Source organism: Ranitomeya imitator, chromosome 2, assembly GCF_032444005.1.
Source record: "Ranitomeya imitator isolate aRanImi1 chromosome 2, aRanImi1.pri, whole genome shotgun sequence".
Classification (NCBI taxonomy): domain Eukaryota; kingdom Metazoa; phylum Chordata; class Amphibia; order Anura; family Dendrobatidae; genus Ranitomeya; species Ranitomeya imitator.
Window position 1 is genome coordinate 448,910,612 of NC_091283.1, and position 20,795 is coordinate 448,931,406.

A 20,795-nucleotide genomic window follows, 5' to 3' on the forward strand; every position below is an offset into this window, starting at 1 on the left:
ACGGGAGATCGTCATGGGACACTCGTTTTAATTGGATTTCTGCGGACAGGGAGTATAGTGTTTGTTTATTATTTTAATATTTTTTACAGGTGACAATGGCTTCGGGGAACAAAGTGACAAGTGATGGTGAGTATGTACTCTATGTTATATGTACTGTATGTCTGTAGTATGTATGTACTGTATGTCGCATGTCGTTGCATGGTGCATGTCGTAGCATGGTGCATGTCGTCGCATGGTGCATGTCATCGCATGGTGCATGTCATCGCATGGTGCATGTCGTCGCATGGTGCATGTAGCATGGTGCATTTCGTAGCATGGTGCATTTCGTCGCATGGTGCATGTCGTCGCATGGTGCATTTAGTCGCATGGTGCATTTAGTCGCATGGTGCATGTCGTCGCATGGTGCATGTTGTCGCATGGTGCATGTCGGCGCATGGTGCATGTAGCATGTCGTCGCATGGTGCATGTCGCATGCCGTCACATGGTGCATGCAGCATGTCGTCGCATGGTGCATGTCAGCGCATTGTGCATGTTGTCGCATGGTGCATGTTGTCGCATGGTGCATGTAGCATGTCGCATGCTGTCACATGGTGCATGCAGCATGTCGCATGTCAAATGGTGCACGTCATCGCATGGTGCATGTAGCATGTCGTCGCATGGTGCATGTCGTCGCATGGTGCATGTAGCATGTCGCATGCCGTCACATGGTGCATGTCGCATGCCGTCAGATGGTGCATGCAGCATGTAGCATGTCGTCGCATGGTGCATGTCGTCGCATGGCGCATGTCGTCAAATCGTGCATGTCGTCGCATGGTGCATGTAGCATATCGCATGTAGCATGTCGTCGCATGGTGCATGTTGCATGGTGCATGTCGTCGCATGGTGTCACATGGTGTGTGTTGTATGTATGTAAGAATGTACTGTGTATGTTTTTTTTTTTTTTTACATTCAACACATTAGCCGGATGATGGGACTACTACTGTCCCATCATTGGCTAATGTGTCACTCACTGTCAGTGTAGCAGGCATAGCCCGATGGGACTTGTAGTCCCATCGGACGATGCCTGCACACACACACACACAGCGCCGACACGCACATACCGGTGCCAGCAGGCAGACACCGGCGCCGGTCCGCAAACACCGGCAGGCAGACACTGGCGCCGGTCCGCAGACACCGGCGCCGGCGGGCAGACACCGGCGCCGGTTCACAAACACCGGCGCCGACCCGCAGACCCCCGGCAACCGCCGCACCGCCCGCCCCCAGCACAGCCCTGCAGGCCGCCCCCCAGCACCGCCCACAGCCCAGTCACTCTTGATGAGTGACTGCTGACTGTGGAGGTTGGTCACGCCTGATGCTGATGTCACGTCAATTTCTAGAGTCTGGAAATTGACGTGACATCGGCGGAAATGTGCGGCGGCTGCAGCCTGGGGGTCACGTCACCCGGACTCAGCAGCCAGAATAGCGCCGCTCACAGGCAAAAACAGCAACGGAAGGTAATTGCACAATTCATTAGGGGCCCCGGGGGGGGGGGTACATTGGGGGGTTAATTGAAAGTAGTGGACAACCCCTTTAATTCACATGCTGTCCATTTCCTTGTGATCCTCCTTGAGCTGGTTCTACTCCTTCATTGGAGTCCAGCTGTGTTTAATTAAACTGATAGGACTTGATTTGGAAAGGCACACACCTGTCTATATAAGACCTCACAGCTCACAGTGCATGTCAGACCAAATGAGAATCATGAGGTCAAAGGAATTGGCCAAGGAGCTTAGAGACAGAATTGTGACAAGGCATAGATCTGGCCATGGTTACAACAGAATTTCTGCAGTACTCAAGGTTCCTAAGAGAACAGTGGCCTCCATAATCCTTAAATGGAGGAAGTTTGGGACCACCAGAAGTCTTCCTAGACCTGGCCATCCAGCCAAACAGCAATCGTGGGAGTAGAGCCTTGGAGATCACTGTGGCTGAGCTCCAGAGATGCAGTAGGGAAATGGGAGAAAGTTCCACAAAGCCAACTATCACTGCAGCCCTCCACCAGTCAGCCTTTATGCAGAGTGACCCAACGGAAGCCTCTCTTCAGTGCAAGACATATGAAAGCAAGCATAGTTTCGTAAAAAACACATGAAGGACTCCCAGACTATGAGAAATAAGTGTCTCTGGTCTGATGAGAGGAAGATAGACCTTTTTGGTCTATGCATCTATCCATCAGGCAGGCTGCCGGCAGGCTTCTTGCTTGTATGCTTCTTGCTGGCACATTGAGGAATGAAGCCACAGGCCAGGTTTTTATACATTTGGCTCTGTCTGGCCAATTGGCTACTAAATACTGATTTGGAGCATGCTCAATGTAAAAAAACGGAATCCAGCGCTGGATTCACATGACGTACCACGACGGATCCTGCGTCCATAGGCTTCTATTCTAGCCAACGACGTATGCCGCAGGATCCGTTGTGGCACATTTTTCCGACACAGACAAAAAACGTTTCTTTGTATGTTTTTTCCAGACGACGTGTCAACAAATTCCGACGGATCCAGTGCACGACGGACGAAACGTGTGGCCATGCATCGCTAATACAAGTCTATGAGAAAGAGAAAAAAACGCATCCTGGGGCAAATTCGCAGGATCCGTTTTTTTTTCACAAAATGACGCATAATGACGGAAAATGAAAGACGGAAGTGTGAAAGAGGCCTTATCATACATGATCTGCTTAGATACATGGCTGATCAGACTGTATCACACATGAAAAGCTTAGACACACAGCTCGACAGCCCATATCATACATGATTTGCTTACTTACATGGCTCACTAGACAGTATGACACATGACCGGCTTAGATACACAGCTCAGCAGTTTCATATATTATAGGTTTAGGCACATGGCTCCACAGATAGTATCACACATGATAGGCTTAGATACAGAAGCCCAGCAGACATTATCACATGATACGCTTAGATATAGAAGCCCAGCAGACATTATCACATGATACGCTTAGATATAGTAGCCCAGCAGACATTATCACGATACGCTTAGATATAGAGGCTCAGCAGACAGAATCACACATGATAGGGTGAGATACAAAAGCTCATCACACAGAATCACACATGGTAGGCTTAGATACAGAAGCTCAGCAGACAGTATCACACATGATAGGGTTAGAAACCGAAGCTCAGCAGGTATCACATGACAGGCTTAGATACAGAAGCTCAGCACACAGAATCACACATGATAGGCTTAGATATAGAAGCCCAGCAGACATTATCACATGATACGCTTAGATATAGAGGCTCAGCATACAGAATCACACATGATAGGCTTAGATACAGAAGCTCAGCAGACATTATCACATGATACGCTTAGATACAGAGGCTCAGCATATAGCATCACACATGATAGGCTTAGATACAGAAGCTCAGCAGACATTGTCACATGATAGGGTTAGATACAGAAGCTCAGCAGGCATTATCACATGATGGTTTTAGATGCACTAACCAGGGGGTCCCTGTATGAGAGTGAAGGGCTGCATCAGGGCTTTGCTTACAGCTCTAGTCTGACTGACATTCAGCCCGGCAGAGAGCTCGGGGACGGTGAACGAGTTTTGCTTCTTGAATTTCACGTTCAAATCTACAATACAGGAAATCAGAAATTAATATCCGTATCTGACATGTGACGATAGTATCACAGCGCACAGTCACTCCTGCACTGGTCTCCGTCCAGCCACACGTCCTCATCTCCCCTCCTGCCAGTCATTACGCACCTTTATCAGGAACCTGCTTTCCCAGGACAATACATTTCGCCAGGTCTGAGGCGCCATTTAGCTGATTCACAGCCTCCTCCTTACGTCTGAAGGGATAAACAACAGATATGACATACGCAGAAAAAAATGTATATATATAATTTTAAAATGAAGGCATTAATTGTTAAAGGGAATCCTGTTTGGCCCAGCTTTGGCTCACCGAGGCCTCATTCCGTAAGGCTATGTTCACACAGTGAGCTTTTGGTGAGTTTTTGATGCTCCAGAATTTCTAAATATATTATTTAAATTAGGACATTTGCATTATTTTCACTGCGTTTTTATCGCGTTTTTTTTATCTATTTCTGCAGTGGAAATGCATGTGCGATTTTTACCTGCGGATGTTCCGCATCTAACGCAAGTCTATAGGGAAAATTTGCACAGAAACCTCAGCGTACCCACAAGAGAGATTGACATGCTGCAGATGTGAACCTTGCACCGCAGGTCAGTTTACGCCAAGTAAAATAAAAGCGCAATGGCCACAATATTTCTAGAAATCCCATCCACTTTGCTGGAACTGTAAGGCTTCTTTCACACTTCCGTCTTCCAAATCTGCACAGGATCCGTCAAGACGTTGAAATGACGGATCCTGTGCAGATTGTGGAAAACGTGTGCACTGGGCCCGTCTTTCTGACGGACCTGTCTAGCCTATGTGCACCTGTTGTGTATGAGTCTTCGCAGCGGTTTTCCGCATACACAACACAAACCAGGTTAAAAACAATAAAAAAATTGAAATATTCTCACCTACCGGAGTTCCCGCGCAGCGTCACCGATGTTCCCGGCAGCTAGCGTTACTTCCTAGTAATACATTGCGAAATCTCGCGAGATTTCGCAATGTATTACTAGGAAGTAAACGCTAGCTGCCGGGAACATCGGTGAGTCTGTGCGGGACTCCGGTAGGTGAGAATATTGCGATTTTTTATTTTTTTTAACATTATATCTTGTTACTATTGATGCTGCATAGGCAGCATCAATAGTAAAAAGAGAAAGAGAGCGAGCGAGAGAGAATTTCCCTTACGGGAAATTCTTCCATGCACGCTCTCTTTGAAAAGACGGGACCCGTCGCTGGATTCCTGCTTTTCACAGCGACGCATCCTGCGCCCATAGGATTCCATTGTAGCCAGTGACGGGCAGCGCCGCTGACTGTGAAAAGCAGGAATCCAGCGATGGGTCCCGTCTTTTCAAAGAGAGCGTGCATGGAAGAATTTCCCGTTTTTTTATGCAGGATCCAGTGAAAGACGGATGGAACGGATAGCCATCCGTCACAATCCATCGCTAATACAAGTCTATGAGAAAATGCAGGATCCTGCATTCTCAAAAAACGACGGATTGTGACGGGAGCTGAAAGACGAAAGTGTGAAAGAGGCCTACGACGCTGCGAATTTGATATAAAAAAAATATGAAAGATCAAAAACCGCACCAAAATCTCATTGTGGGAATGTAGCCCAAAATGCAGAACAAGTATAGCACAGGATTTTGGGCTGCATTCTTGTGCAATTTAACAGTTGTGATAAGCCATCCTAATGAGGTCTTTAGATCCAGCCATAAAGGGGTTTTCAAGGTTATTGATGTCCTGTAGTGTTTCGGCAGCTCAGCTCCTGAATACGTGATGTCGTGCAGTACTCGGGAACGGCCACTACACAGTGAAGGGCGCTGTGCCGGTCAGCTTCCTTCACTGTTTATATCCAGCCCCATCTGAAGCTAATAACAGCTTATTGGTGGGAGTGCAGGGTGTCAGACCACCAGGTCATCAATATGATAAGCCTGGAAAACCCACTTAAAGGGAACCTGTCACCTGAATTTGGCGGGACTGGTTTTGGGTCATATGGGCGGAGTTTTCAGGTGTTTGATTCACCCTTGCCTTACACAGGCGTGTACTAACGAGGACAGAGAATGAACTTCAATCCAATATTGCAGCCAGCATGCAGCCAGCGGGTAAGGAAAGGGTGAATCAAACACCTGAAAACTCCACCCATATGACCCAAAACCAGTCCCGCCAAATTCAGGTGACAGGTTCCCTTTAAGTGCCTTACAGATACTGATATCCTTACAACTGTACTTTTCAGCTCACATTCTTTAACTGTATTCATTATAGGAGTTAATCATTAAGCAAAAATATTCTGCAACTTCCCAATATACTCTGTGCTTCAATTTTTTAGTAATTTTCAGGTTCTCCGCTTGTTTTCATTGAAGGAAGACATTCTGATTACGTCCAGTGGGTGAAAACCAGTCCGGAACCGATACTTCTCACAGCTGAATGTTTGTTACAATATATCTATTCTAGACAGTGCCATCTATGAGTGAACAGATCGGCAGCACAATTCTCTGTCCTGATAGTTACAGTGTATCAGTACAGGTACAATGTGTCATTCTGGTGTCACACGGGATTGTGTAGACTGGATACAACTGTAACAAACCTTCAGACGTGAGATAGATTAGGTCTCTACAGCATACATTGGAAGATTTACCATTTAGAAATTTAGAAATAGGATTTTTTTCCTTACATGTCTGGTAGCAGCTTCGGTATGATTTCCACAGTGAATCTGGCATCCTGTCCTAAGGCTGCTTTGGGAACTTCCTTCATGGTGGCCTGATGTATACAGAAGGACACTCTGCCACCTTCCTCTTTGGAAATATCGTTGCTGACTTCAGTCAGGCCGTGTGCCACCCATGTGTAGGTGTCATATTCTGAAAGGTCTGAGGTGATGCATCTCTTCAACCCTTCCATCCGAATGCAAAGGTAACAATTACGAAAGTCCATGTCAAGGTCACAATCTTGAATTATATGCAAGGACAGTTTAAAGGATCCTTTCAGTCCCACCGCTTGCGTGCTACCTCCCGTTTTCTTCCACTTCACAGGGACATCTCTCAAGAATATTCCACCACCTTCACCGACAGCTGAATCCACTGCTTCCATGGCACAGAGTGGTAACCACACTGACTGGTATTCTTTAATGGTTCGGTATCGTTGAAGAGGAGCTTGTTTGGCCAGACTAGAGAAGCAGTCAATGGGTCGAGATGTATGTTCCAAGCAAAGTTCTATTCCTGGTGCCGGAGAGCAGAGCTGAGGACTGGGCAAAGGTAACCCGCGGTCAAGAACGCTGCACAGCTGGATAGGAAGACAGTTCCCTGGTTGCAAATTGAGTGTAACTTCCAAGAAGTGGCCACAGTGACTGTGATCCACAAAACTCATGGGGTCAAATTTTTCAATACCTTGTTTCAAGGCATTTATTGCCTGAAATGACTTCCCCTGGCTTATTGCGGAGACTGCTTCATGCCAGGCTTTGGAATTAAAAGAGATCATATCTTTGCGTACATTTTGTTTTAGAGGTTTTTCTCGGTAGGTTGAGTAGGAATATATCCTGCGTCTCCAAGTCAAACTGGAGCCATTTTCTATAGATGTTGGTTTATCTACTGGCTGCAAACTGCTATAATCTAGTGACATTGGACTCGACAAGGAATCACCATTTAGTGGGAAAGCTACCTTAACACTTTTATTCCTGGCATCGGCACTAATGATCACTGCCACCTTTTGCTGCACTTCTTCATGGAGGGATATTGCCAATTTGAGTGCATGCCCCCTCCTTTCATAGGATGAACTCTTTTTAACCCTCAAATCAAAGTTAAGGCATACCAAGTCCATCTCCTTAGGGGAAATGAGGGATGTTGACATTTTTCCTAGATCTCCTCGAAGCAATCTCTGTACCACAATATCCATGTAACGTCGAAGCGGCGATGAAGCCCAGGTATAGGCACATAGTTGGAGGGAGTAATGCCCACTGGCATTTGGTGAGCCTGCCTGGATGAAAAATGAACGGCCCAGTTGGGTTCTAAATTCTCGAACGGCATAGCTCAGCTGAGGGTGCAGGTCTTCAGTGGCTAGAAGGTCAGTGATTCTGACATGGTCTTCCTTTTCTGCTGCATCTTGCAGCTGATTCCAGACTGAGGTTAGCATGTTGACTTTGTGTTTAGATGAGGGACTTGGTAATTCGGGAACATCCAGCAGATGGTGTGACAAGAAGGGAGAAAATGGTAAAAGGTGCTGAAACTTGGTTCGCAGCTCTTCAATCTTTGAAAAGCTTGGCCCATTCTGGCATCGTACTGGTGTGAGATTCATCAGTTTGTCTTTGCTGGTTAGATAGTCTGCCACCCAGCTGTTATACATTATCATTAATTCCTCAATCATCAGTTGAGCTTTCCTAAAACCCGGGGGACGATCTTCATCAGGCTGTTTGTAATTAGAAGCTTTCTCAAGACGGAACAAGCGATGGACATCTGAAAACTTCCCAGCGATACACAAGCAACCTTCTACTGTGCTAAATATTGGAGGATCTCCTGTCTTAGCTTGCAGAATGGAATTGGCCTCCTCGTAGGATAACTGACGTTTAGAGCAGATAATGGTGTGACAAAAATAGCCATCCACCATTTCATCAGTGTCCTTCTTCACTTTCACAAATAGCGATATTGCCAGCCGGTCCACATTTGGCTTAAGGCTGCATAGATCTGAACACAACTTATGTGGTAGCATATGGACTGCATCATGTATAGCGGAGTAGAAGGTGACTCCTCGTCTTCTGGCTTCAGTGTCTAAAGCACTACCCTGGGGAATCACAGCAGCCAGGTCCGTGATATGGACACCAATCTCGTAGTGGTCACCTAGATCTTGTACAGAGATGGCATCGTCCAAGTCTTTGGCATGTGCAGGGTCCACAGTGAAGGTAAGAATCTTTCTGCAGTCCTTTCTGTCTTTGTCCTTGTTGAAATAAATAATTTTGTTTACTTCTGCCATGACTTCGTCAGGGTAATTACTGCCATTTTCAATCCCATATTCCAGGTTTAGGATGTTAAGGCCTTGTTCTAAACTTAGCACAGGAGGTAAAATGCTGTTTACGATGCCAAAGGGAAAGTAGAAACCCTCCCGCCAACATACCACTTCCACCAGGAACAATTGGTCCCGTCCCATTTCCTTGGTCAGCTTCTGAAAACGTTCTGTAACAATAAGACTACTTTTCAATTTACGGATTGGAATTAGGTTTGGGTCTCCTTTACAATGTGGACAAAAAATCTTGGTGACTGATCTGTCAATGGGAATCATAATCTTATGATCCCTAGGGTCCATGACACATATAAAGCGACGATTTTCTTCTCCTGCCTCTAAGATTCCAACAACTTTTCCAGCTTGATTATTAGTGTTTGGAAACAACTGGACAACCACTTTGTCCCCACTAAATGCGAGTCCACAGTTGAGGCGACCAGTAATATTTATGCGTCGGGGTGGACGCTCTTCAACAGTGACAGCATAGCCACGGTCAAAGCTTTCCTTGATCAATTGACAAACTTTGTAGGTATTGGGTTGCAACTTCAGGTACTGCTCAAGTTTATGAGTAGAAAAGTGGGTATATTGGTCTCTTTTTTGTACTATATTGGTTCTTGGCTCAATTTCCACCATTCCTTCCTCTGTCACACTGACAAAAGTTTCTGTTTTGCTATCCAGCAATTCCTGAAGAATCGCATCTTCAGCAATGATGTCCAAGTCAGATATCCAAGAGTCGGTGTCTCCATCAGTGTATTTTTCTCCTTGCGGTAGCCTCCAGGCTTCCAGGTCACACACGACCTGTTTTATTTCTTCCACATTAAGGTCTGTTGGCACTGCACTCCCTGCCTTCACACAATCCCGCAGGTAGTTCCTCCAGATACGGCTGCACCCACCAAATGAACACAAGGCCACCACATCTCCAACTACTATGACCTGGGCACGAGCACGTGTCAGGATCGTGTTCAGAACTCGAGGATCGCAGAAAAAGTCTAAGCTGAAGGTAGATGTGGATGGAGGTTGAACAGGCAGACTGTCCACAGACCGAACAGTGCTAAGAATGATGACAAAGTATTCACAACCTGTAAAGGAGAATTGTAAAAAAAGATTAGTACAGTTAAAGGAAAAAGCTGAATAAAATGTAATATAAAATAAAACATTAGAAACTGATCAAAATTGCCATAGGTTGAACAATTGGGCAGTTGGTTGGACTCAGTTGTTACTGGTGATGTGCATTTAAATCTATCTAGAGCAACATTAGCATGGTGTTCACATGGTAACTCTCTGGTTATATAGGTTTCAGTGAAACTAACCCTACACCTGTCACTTAGGAATGAACTTAAAGAGGTATTCTCCTGACTTCCTGGTTTCTAAAAGGCCTCACCTCCTCGAGTGACATTTTTGGTGAATAGAACTGTAGTATTAGTAGAGCTATAAAGCTCAGCACACATTCTGCTGAAACACATTCAGTTATCAGTGGTTTGTCACTGTTATACCTGCATTTACATATAGAGACAATGCATTTAAACAATCATACAGCTCTGGGAACTGAAATTAAAGCTGGGTTCACATTGCGTTCCTAGCGCCGCCATTGAATGCAATGTCGGACGCATCGCTAGCGCACGCCCACAATGGGCGTGCGCTAGCGATGTGCCGTCATTGAGTGACGGACCCCGAGACACGGTCTGCAGCGTTTCCGGGTCCGTCACTGCTAGCGCAAATAGAGCTAGCAGATGCTCTATCTGCGCTAGTGTGCTGTCATAACGACACTTGCGTTAACAGCAGCCAGTTAACGTATGTGTTTAACGGGCTGCTATTAACGCAATGTGAACCCAGCCTAAGAGACTTGCTCTGAAAGCTGCCGACTGATGATGTATAACTATAACTCACCAGAAGATGAAAGATAGGGGGGATGGAGATGAGCAGCTTACTGAAATAAATGGTCTGGATAGAGGTGGCTGGTATGTTAGGAGCTAACCTCTCTCCTGCAATGTAGCTACTGCACACTCTCCATGCAATAGAAGCCAAGCTCAGTGCAAGAGAATGACAGTAGAGACAGCAGATAGAAAAAGCAAGTCAAATGCAAACTTGCTTATTTTCACGCTGTCTAACTAAAGCAATTTAAAAACTTCTGAAGAGCCTTTTAAAAAGTTGAACTGTTTCATTATAGGGAGTGCATACCAATAATGTTGCTGTAGTTTGTTACTGTGACATCAGATAGCTTTAACTTGCGAAGCTCCTGTCGGATCAGCTTCACCTGAAGAGTGAGGGAAAAAAGCAAGAAACACAATTCAAGACATCCACTATAACACTGTCCCTATGTACAAGAAAAACTACTATAATACTGCCCCTATGTACAAGAACATAACTTCTATAATACTGTTCCTATGTACAAGAATATAAATACTATAATACTGTTCCTATGTACAATAGTACTATAATACTGTCCCTTATGTACAAGTATAAATCTACTACTGCCCCTATGTACAAGAACGCAATTACTATGATACCGCCTCTTATTTACAAAAATATAACTACAATAATACTGCCCCTATGTACAAGAATATAACTACTATAATAGTGCTTCTATGGGCAAGAATACAATGACAATAATACTGCCCCTACGTGCAAGAATAGCTATTATAATACTGCTCCATGTACAAGAGTATAACTACTATAATACTGCCACCTGTGTACAAGAATGTAACTACCATAATACTGCCTTCTATGTACAAGAATATAACTGCTATAATACTGCTCCTATGTACAAGAATATAACTACTATAATACTGCTCCTATGTACAAGAATATAGCTACTATAATACTGCTCCTATGTACAAGAATATAACTACTATAATACTGCCCTTATGTACAAGAATATAACTACTATAATACTGCCCTTATGTACAGGGATATAACTACTATAATACTGCCCCCTATGTACAAGAATACAACTACTAGAATACAGCCCCTATGTAGAAAAATATAACTACTATAATACTGCTCCTATGTACAAGAATATAACTACTATAAAACTGCCTCCCATATATAAGAGTATAATTATTTTATAATGCCCCTATGTATAAGAGTATAACTACTATAATACTGCTCCCTATGTACAGAATATAACTATAATACTGCTCCCTATGTACAAGAATATAACTACTATAATACTGCCCCCCTATGTATATGAATATAACTAATATAATACTGCCCCATGTACAAAAATATAACTACTATAATACTGCCCCCTATGTACAAGAATATAACTACTTTAAACACCATTCAATGAGATGAAATCTAGAAAAGGTAGAAATTACTTTTTCCACAGTACCTGACTTCCATGGGACACCACACAAATTTTCCTTCTGTCCACTCTTCCCCACTGCTCAGGCCATCGTTTGAGAATATCTTGGACAATCTCAATCACTTGAAACATTTCTGACTGATTCACCCATGAATTTCCTTCAAGTGAACAAGTGCCATGACAATGGTAAAGCCCCAGCGCGTGGCTGCCATTTGGCGGTTCCATTGGTTTGTCTGCACAAGCCTCAATAGCATTCTTGCGGCCAACGTAGAAGCATCGTGACACAAATGAGATGATGTCGGGGACAGAGCGGTAGTTTTGGTGGAAGATTATACGTCCACTTTTGGCCACTTGAGAGTCTTTACCTTGGTAATGGGAGAACAGACGGGTGAGTATAGTGTGCTCCTCTTCAGCTTTTTTATTGAAGAACCGTGGGGTCTCCTGCATGTGGTCTCCAGCCACGACCACACGTGTATGATGGTTTGCCAAAGCCAACGGGATCAAAGCCTCACTCTCCATCATTTGTGCCGCCTCATCTATTAGGATATGGCTGAAGTAACCCCGCGGCACATTCAGATCTCGGGAAGTGACCGCGGTTGTCACAATAATGCGATAATTGTCAAGAGTGTGCTGAAGGGGGATGACAAAGGTAGAATTATCGGGGCTGAGTGGGCAGTACTGGAGTGTGATAGGCTGTGTTCTGTTTATGGGACTATCAATGAATTTCACTCTCAGAGGCGTAGCTTCAGGGTGGCCTTTCTCCACATATGGATGGAAATGTTCCTGGATATACAGGTCAGCGGCACTATGAAGACAAAGCAAAAGAAAAGGAGTAATATGAATATGCAAGTCGACTGTCCATCAATGTCCTAAAGGTACCTTCACACTAAACGACGCTGCAGCGATCCAGACAACGATCCGGATCGCTGCAGCATCGCTGTTTGGTCGCTGGAGAGCTGTCACACAGACCGCTCTCCAGCGACCAACGATGCCGGTAACCAGGGTAAACATCGGGTTACTAAGCGCAGGGCCGCGCTTAGTAACCCGATGTTTACCCTGGTTACCATCCTAAAGGTAAAAAAAACAAACGCTACATACTTACCTACCGCTGTCTGTCCCCGGCGCTCTGCTTCTCTGCTCTGGCTGTGAGCGCCGGGCAGCCGGAAAGCAGAGCGGTGACGTCACCGCTGTGCTTTCCGGCCGCTGTGCTCACAGCCAGAGCAGAGAAGCACAGCGCCGGGGACAGACAGCGGTAGGTAAGTATGTAGTGGTTGTTTTTTTTACTTTTAGGATGGTAACCAGGGTAAACATCGGGTTACTAAGCGCGGCCCTGCGCTTAGTAACCCGATGTTTACCCTGGTTACCAGCGAAGACATTGCTGAATCGGTGTCACACACGCCGATTCAGCGATGTCAGCGGGAGAGCCAGCGACCAAAGAAAGGTCTGGCACTCTAGCCCCGACCAACGACATCACAGCAGGATTCTGATCGCTGCTGCGTGTCAAACTAAACGATATCGCTAGCGAGGACGCTGCAACGTCACGGATTGCTAGCGATATCGTTTAGTGTGAAGGTACCTTTAGACCCAGACTCTAAAGGTACCTTCACACTAAACGACGCTGCAGCGATCCAGACAACGATCCGGATCGCTGCAGCGTCGCTGTTTGGTCGCTGGAGAGCTGTCACACAGACCGCTCTCCAGCGACCAACGATGCCGGTAACCAGGGTAAACTTCGGGTTACTAAGCGCAGGGCCGCGCTTAGTAACCCGATGTTTACCCTGGATACCATCCTAAAAGTAAAAAAAAACAACCACTCCATACTTACCTACCGCTGTCTGTCCCCGGCGCTCTGCTTCTCTGTACTGGCTGTGAGCACAGCGGCCGGAAAGCAGAGCGGTGACGTCACCGCTCTGCTTTCCGGCTGCTGTGCTCACAGTGAGTGCAGGAAAGCACAGCGCCGGGGACAGACAGCCGAAGGTAAGTATGCAGCGTTTGTTTTTTTTTACTTTTAGGATGGTAACCAGGGTAAACATCGGGTTACTAAGCGCGGCCCTGCGCTTAGTAACCCGATGTTTACCCTGGTTACCAGCGAAGACATCGCTGAATCGGTGTCACACACGCCGATTCAGCGATGTCAGCGGGAGAGCCAGCGACCAAAGAAAAGTGCTGGCCCTCTAGCCCCGACCAACGACATCACAGCAGGATTCTGATCGCTGCTGTGTGTCAAGCTGAACGATATCGCTAGCGAGGACGCTGCAACGTCACGGATCGCTAGCGATATCGTTTAGTGTGAAGGTACCTTAAAGCCACCTTTCCAATAACAAGGGTAATTTGTTATGGTACTGCCCCCCATTAGCCTAACCCAAAAGTGGACACACCCTTAAAGCACTAGGGCCCAAATGACAAGCCAAGTAAAGTATATACATTACTTAAGGGCAATTAGAGTATCGAAAATTGATCTCTACTGAGATGTGGTTAAGAAAATTTATTAGTAGGAGTTCCTTAGTTATATTTTATAGCTATAGATCAATGCATACTTTAGTATTCTCGTCTGTTATTAGTCCTGCAAATTATTTTATCATGATGTTTCCAACCATAGACGGTGTCATGGTAGATTCTCCACTTATTTGTTGAGGATTTTCAATTATGGAATCCATGCGAATACATTTTCAAATCTGCAGAAAATCCTTTGGGCCAAATTCTCTATCTGCTAGAATTGTTGCACAATTTGTGCAAACAATTTGTTGACTTTTGCCATTTTTTTTGTAACAAACTTGCCAGTATGGGTACATGGCCAGGCACAGCTAAGTTCATCATAAAGTATTCCAGTCCTGACACACTTCTTAATGAACTGGCAGATCATACTTCAGTGGACAATGAATGGAAACCTATATGTTGTCCAATTGCCGTAGATATTCACCACTAATTTACTGCAGTGTGATTAATAAAATACTTTGCTAGTTTCATATTCATATTTTTTAGAATGGACTGAAAGGTTAATTTTTACGACTTTTTGCACATACCCTTAGAATGTGTTGGGGCACATCCCAATGACTAGGGAAATTAAAACACTAAGTTCTCAATGTGTTCATACATTCCCAGGAGGAATAACAGAGGAATGAAACAACGTAGAGTTCTAAGAAAAGATGCTCCAGAATGATTTGATACAAGTATTATCTAAACTAACACATTCCCTATAAATCACGCAATGACATCGCTGGTACCTGTTATTACGGGTGCAGATCAGCACTCTGGTGTGTGGTTGTCTTATCACGTGTAAAGCAGCCTGGGCCAGAGTAGATGTTTTCCCTGTACCGAATGGTCCATAGATAATGAGAGGGGCTACTGGCTTATCCCCCGTCACTGATCCAGCTATGTAAGAGATTGCCCGCTGCTGTTTCTTGTTGCCCCATGACATGTTCTCCTGGTAGACTGGTAATTGGCACTTGGACAGATCTGGTAGTATTAACTTCTCATCCAATAAGCGGTCAACGGCTTCATGGTAAATGCAGAACTCGTGACGATCGATCTGGAACTGGATCTCCAGCTGCGCAGATGCATTTAGCTCCAAAGACAGCTCTTTGCAACACCTCTCTGTTAATGTCAGTAAAACACTGCCCTCTAACTCGACATTGCAGTCCTTGAGGACTTCATAGACTTTGTCATTTTGCATAGGGCAAGGGGCAATGAGGGCTGTGGACACAGATCTTTGCAGTAAATACCCTTCTTCAGTATCTTGAGTCATCCCAGTAGGTAGAGGAACCTCTGCGAAGAGCTCGCCGGGAGCTGCAATCTTCATTCCATTTTGAGCATTCACCATTTTCATAAAGGTTATTGAGACTTTTAAGTTTAACCTATGAAAAAGGACACATCGCTATGGTTAGTGGTGCTACGCTTCACAATCTGACTGGAGTTCCACTTTACTAATCACAGCACCAAATTCCCAGCATGGACAGCAATAAATTGTTAGCTCCTTGCAGTTACCACTACAGGGAACTCACTGAAATCTGTCAGCAGGTTTTTTGCTATGCAATCTGATAGCAGGCAATCTGATAGCAGCATGATGTAGGGCCCAAGACCCCGATTCCAGTGATGTTTCACTTACTAGGATGTGTATTGCTGTTTCAATAAAATCAGTGTTTTATCAGCAGGAGATTATCACTGCTGGACTGGGTGTCCTGTGCCTCCTAATCAAAACACATCCCCACCACTGATTCACAGCTTTCTGCCTATGCACAGTATACACAAAAAGCTGCCTATCAGTGGTATGGGCACATTTATACAGGGCTCAGCATTCTTATCACTGCTTGATCAGCAGTAGAGAAAACTGTGATTGTATTAAAGTGACAGCATGTTACCAGCAAGTGACACATCAATAGAATCAGGGTTTCAGCCCCTACACTACACCAGGCTGCTCTCAAATGACATAGCAAAAACTTGGTGACAAATTCCTATTAAATTAATCCTGAGCTGTGTAAATCTATATGCACTACGATCCCGCTAATGATGACTGCAGAAAGGATGTGATTATCTACCACTATGGCACTATAAGAGAGGTGTTAATGCAAGGTCTCTGCTATTGATGGAGCTTTGTTGTACTTTATCTCACCTGGATATCACCTGTTCTCTTGCTGCTTCCTCCTGGAGAAGACCACCATGCATCATATGGCGGTAGTTTTCCACCGTTAGTGGCAACCTATCAGCAGTTGATGGAACATAATAAGGATTCCTGGAAGGAGGTTTGTATAATTCAAGAAGATTTTTTTCCTCAAGTGTCCTCTCCTTGCATGGGATGCAGAGGATCTTGTCTGGGTACCAACGTTCTGAGGATGATAGTGGTCTTTCATGTTGGCATGAGTTTTCAACCTGGCAACTCACGGTTTCTTCTTGACCACCAACCTGTATGCAGATCTTCTGAAGCAAAACTGGACGAATTCCAAAATCCAAAGTCAACCACTGCTCGAAAAATCCAAAGGCCAAGGATTGGAAATGTATGGTCAGTTTATATTGTGTCCGAGACCCTTTAACCAGGAAACAACGTCCTCCGGCATAATGGCAGGGTTTTTGATAACCCTCAGCATTCAAAGAAAAGATGGCTCCAGGATCGGTCTTCAACAAGGCAACATGGAGGAGTGGCATCTACAGTAAATAACAAGTTATATCTTAGGGCAGGCACAAATAGCATAGATTACATCACTAGAGTAACTCCACCATGGATATGCCCTGCACATGTTCAGACATCACAAAAGTTACCTTTGATTGTAGAGTAAAATCCCATGTTCTTTGCACATCCTTATCTTTGGAATGGATTTTTAGAAGTTGGTTACATATTATTTTAACGCCTTCTACTTTTTCTGAAAGCTGCAATGAAAAAAATCGAAACATATTCAGATCAAACTCTAAAAGTTCAGATCACTAAGAGACTGAAAATAACCCCTGAACACAAAGAAATTGCAAATTTTAATTGTTCACTGCAATACGTCAATAAAACCGGTTGTACAAAAGGCAACAACGGTTCCAATTATTAACACAAAACACTCATAGGTGCAATATATGTCTACTGAAGGTAGACTGTGTACAACTCACCACTTCCATTTCACTGTTGTAGAGCTGATATTCCTGAACAAGGCGGTCCTGATAAGACTGGAGACCCTCTTCCACCACTAACTGCTTAGTTCGTCTGCTGACTTTGACCCTGAGAATCCACTCCTGCAACTCTTCCTGGCTGTGAGCTTTCTGACAAGCATGCCCATATATACACTGCAAAGGGCTTAACATAACAAAAAGTAAAAAACACATTCCAATTAAAAATTGCTCGATACATTTCCAGTAGAAGACTACATTATTGGTGTGCTAAAGTAATGGGATCAAACCATATGCTTTAGGTTCATTTGCATTCAATGTTTTGTGAAATACAGTCTGATAATTATGCAATGAATTTTTAAATTCTGACAGAATATAAAGACAACTCCCCCAATATTCTTCAGGTATATTCAACAATGACTAAACTAAATGGGGTAGTGTATACCCCCATTATGGTTCTGTAACTCTCAGTCAAAAACAGGAAGAGAACATGAAAAAGTTCCCCAGGCAAATGATGTCTGATGAGTCATCAATGACAAAGGGTAAAAGAAGAGAACAAGAATAGGACATGTTGACGTCCTACTCTAATTAAATTTATAATTATTAGGAATAGCTGTGGTACATGTTTCCCGTGTTTATCTGCACCCTCTCTTAGGCATCACAGCCCCTTTATGCTGTAGATTGGTAGTAATTTTCTATTTTCAAGACCGGACATCAACTCCTATTCTTTGACAGCTAATTTTTTCTTAAGCGAGACTCACCTTTCACAGAGAGAAAATCGACTGATGCCATATGGTGGTGCGCGATGATTCCATCCTGACAAAGAATCAGCTGCCATCATGCGCCCATGTTCCAAAGAAGCACAGTGAACCTCAAAACTTTCTTGAGTGTTGGCACTAATCAGGCACAGACGACAGTAAAAACCCATATTCAACTCTTGGTCCTCCTTAATCTTCCCACGGGTGAATCCACAGGTCTGTTCTGCTTTCCAAACTGCAAGCTCTACCTCGCTGTGGGCATTTGGGCACTGTCCTTTCTCAGTTGAGCACAGAAGTCCACGAGAACGTTGGCTACACAAGCGGATGTGGTGTGAAGAAGAAGGCAATGGACGAATGATGTCACACTGTTTCTTAGTGTCGTCTATCACAATGTGAGCGAGTAGTGGAATAGGGCGAGGATGACATTGGCATGAATCAGTAAGGATGACCTTTGGTGGGCTCTGATAGAAGCATTGCTCACAAATGTCCCGAAATTGGCCCCCAAATTGACTCGAAATATCTTTCAAGTTCTCCGGTTTCTTACCAGCAGTGGCAGGTGATGGTGTTGGAAGTAAAATGGACCTGAGTTGCTGACTTTCAAGATTATTTTCCCTCTCGTAAGACCAAACAAGAATTTCTTCTTTAGACCAAGCAAATGTGCAATTCTGTTGATGCTTAATACAACCCTTTCCAGGTCGATAGTGCCAGCACAAATCATAGCGGGCGGGCAGTGGGTATGATGGGCGCTGTCTCACCTCATACCAATCTTCTTCACTACTACGTTCCTTACTTCTTGCAAGGAGAAGCTGAGCAAAACAGTTGTGCTGCAAGGGTTGGTAGATGTACGTGATTATTTGCTTTTTTCTGCTGCAGGTGACACAAGCCAAGTGTAATTCCACCTTTTCTAGAAGTTTTGTCAGATTGGGGAGATCTGGCACCAGAGATTGCCCCATCGCTGTTCCTAGAACAATAATAAAGATTCCATTAAATAGTTATCATCTCAGATACTGACATTTACTAACCTATGGGGCAAGCAACCAAGATCTGTTGTTCTGGTCATCACTGTGTACTCCCTCGAATGTTGTTGTGTTATTGTCCTGTACCCCAAGTGTCATTGTCCTATAATCCAATTGTCATTGTCTTGTACCCCAAGTGTCATTGTCCTATAATTCAAGTGTCAGTGTCATTATCCTGTACCGCAAGTGTCACTATACAGTGTACCAAGTGTCATTGTCCTATACCCAAATGTCAGTGTCATTGTCCTATAATCCAAGTGTCAGTGTCATTATCCTGTACCACAAGAGTCAGTCTCATTATCCTGTACTCCACTTATAAATGTGCCATTATACTGTACCCCAAGTGTCATTGTCCTATAATCCAAGTGTCACTGTCCTGGACCCCAAATGTCAGTGTCATTATCATGTATCCCAAGTGTCAGTGCTATTGTCCTGCACACCAAGGGTCATTATCATATAATCCAAGTGTCAGTGTCATTGTCCTGTACCCAAGTGTTAAGGTACCGTCACACATAGCGACGCTGCAGCGATACCGACAACGATCCGGATCGCTGCAGCGTCGCTGTTTGGTCGCTGGAGAGCTGTCACACAGACAGCTCTCCAGCGACCAGCGATCCCGAGGTCCCCGGTAACCAGGGTAAACATCGGGTAACTAAGCGCAGGGCCGCGCTTAGTAACCCGATGTTTACCCTGGTTACCATCCTAAAAAGTAAAAAAACAAACGCTACATACTTACCTTCCGCTGTCTGTCCTCGGCGCTCTGCTTCTCTGGTCTGGCTGTGAGCGCCGGGCAGCCAGAAAGCAGAGCAGTGACGTCACCGCTCTGCTTTCCGGCTGACCGACGCTCACAGCCAGAGCAGGAGGAGAGCAGAGCACAGCGCTGGAGGACAGACGGCTGTAGGTAAGTATGTAGTGTTTGTTTTTTTACTTTTAGGATGGTAACCAGGGTAAACATCGGGTTACTAAGCGCGGCCCTGCGCTTAGTTACCCGATGTTTACCCTGGTTACCAGCAAAGACTTCGCTGAATCGGTGTCACACACGCCGATTCAGCGATGTCTACGGGGAGTCCAGCGACGAAATAAAGTTCTGGACTTTCTTCCCCGACCAGCGATCTCCCAGCAGGGGCCTGATCGCTGCTGCCTGTCACACTGGACGATATCGCTAGCGAGGACGCTGCAACGTCACGGATCGCTAGCGATATCGTCTAGTGTGACAGTACCTTTAGTGTGTCACTATCCTGTACTCCACATATAAATGTGCCATTATATTGTACGTCAAGTGTCATTGTCCTGTATCTCAAGTATCAGTGTGCCATTCTCCTGTGCTCCAAGTGTCAGTGTCATTTCCCTGTACCCCAAGAATCAGTGTATCTTTGTTCTGTACCCCAAGTGTCAGTGTCATTATCCTGTAGCCCAAGTATCAGAGTCAATGTCTTGTCCCTTAAATATTAATGTGCTATCATCCTGAACAAAGAGTCAGTGTCATTATCTCGTACCCCAAGTACCATTGCAATTATTTTGTACCCCAAATAT

General features: G+C 44.8%; 1 protein-coding gene across 2 annotated transcripts in view; it reads right to left on the reverse strand.

The window, feature by feature from the left end:
- The window catches only part of HELZ2 (helicase with zinc finger 2), a 62,856-nt gene that overhangs the window by 36,994 nt on the left and 5,067 nt on the right, over nucleotides 1–20,795 (reverse strand). For both annotated transcript variants that reach the window (XM_069751053.1, XM_069751054.1), the window contains exons 2-11: nucleotides 18,250–19,207; nucleotides 17,492–17,675; nucleotides 17,159–17,266; nucleotides 16,515–17,044; nucleotides 15,130–15,759; nucleotides 11,933–12,710; nucleotides 10,780–10,855; nucleotides 6,290–9,680; nucleotides 3,750–3,835; nucleotides 3,485–3,616 (exon numbers count right to left, since the gene is read on the reverse strand). In XM_069751053.1, the coding sequence (XP_069607154.1) occupies nucleotides 3,485–3,616; nucleotides 3,750–3,835; nucleotides 6,290–9,680; nucleotides 10,780–10,855; nucleotides 11,933–12,710; nucleotides 15,130–15,759; nucleotides 16,515–17,044; nucleotides 17,159–17,266; nucleotides 17,492–17,675; nucleotides 18,250–19,199 (6,865 nt within the window). In that variant the 5' untranslated portion in view covers nucleotides 19,200–19,207. The remainder of the gene's footprint in view (nucleotides 1–3,484; nucleotides 3,617–3,749; nucleotides 3,836–6,289; nucleotides 9,681–10,779; nucleotides 10,856–11,932; nucleotides 12,711–15,129; nucleotides 15,760–16,514; nucleotides 17,045–17,158; nucleotides 17,267–17,491; nucleotides 17,676–18,249; nucleotides 19,208–20,795) is intronic.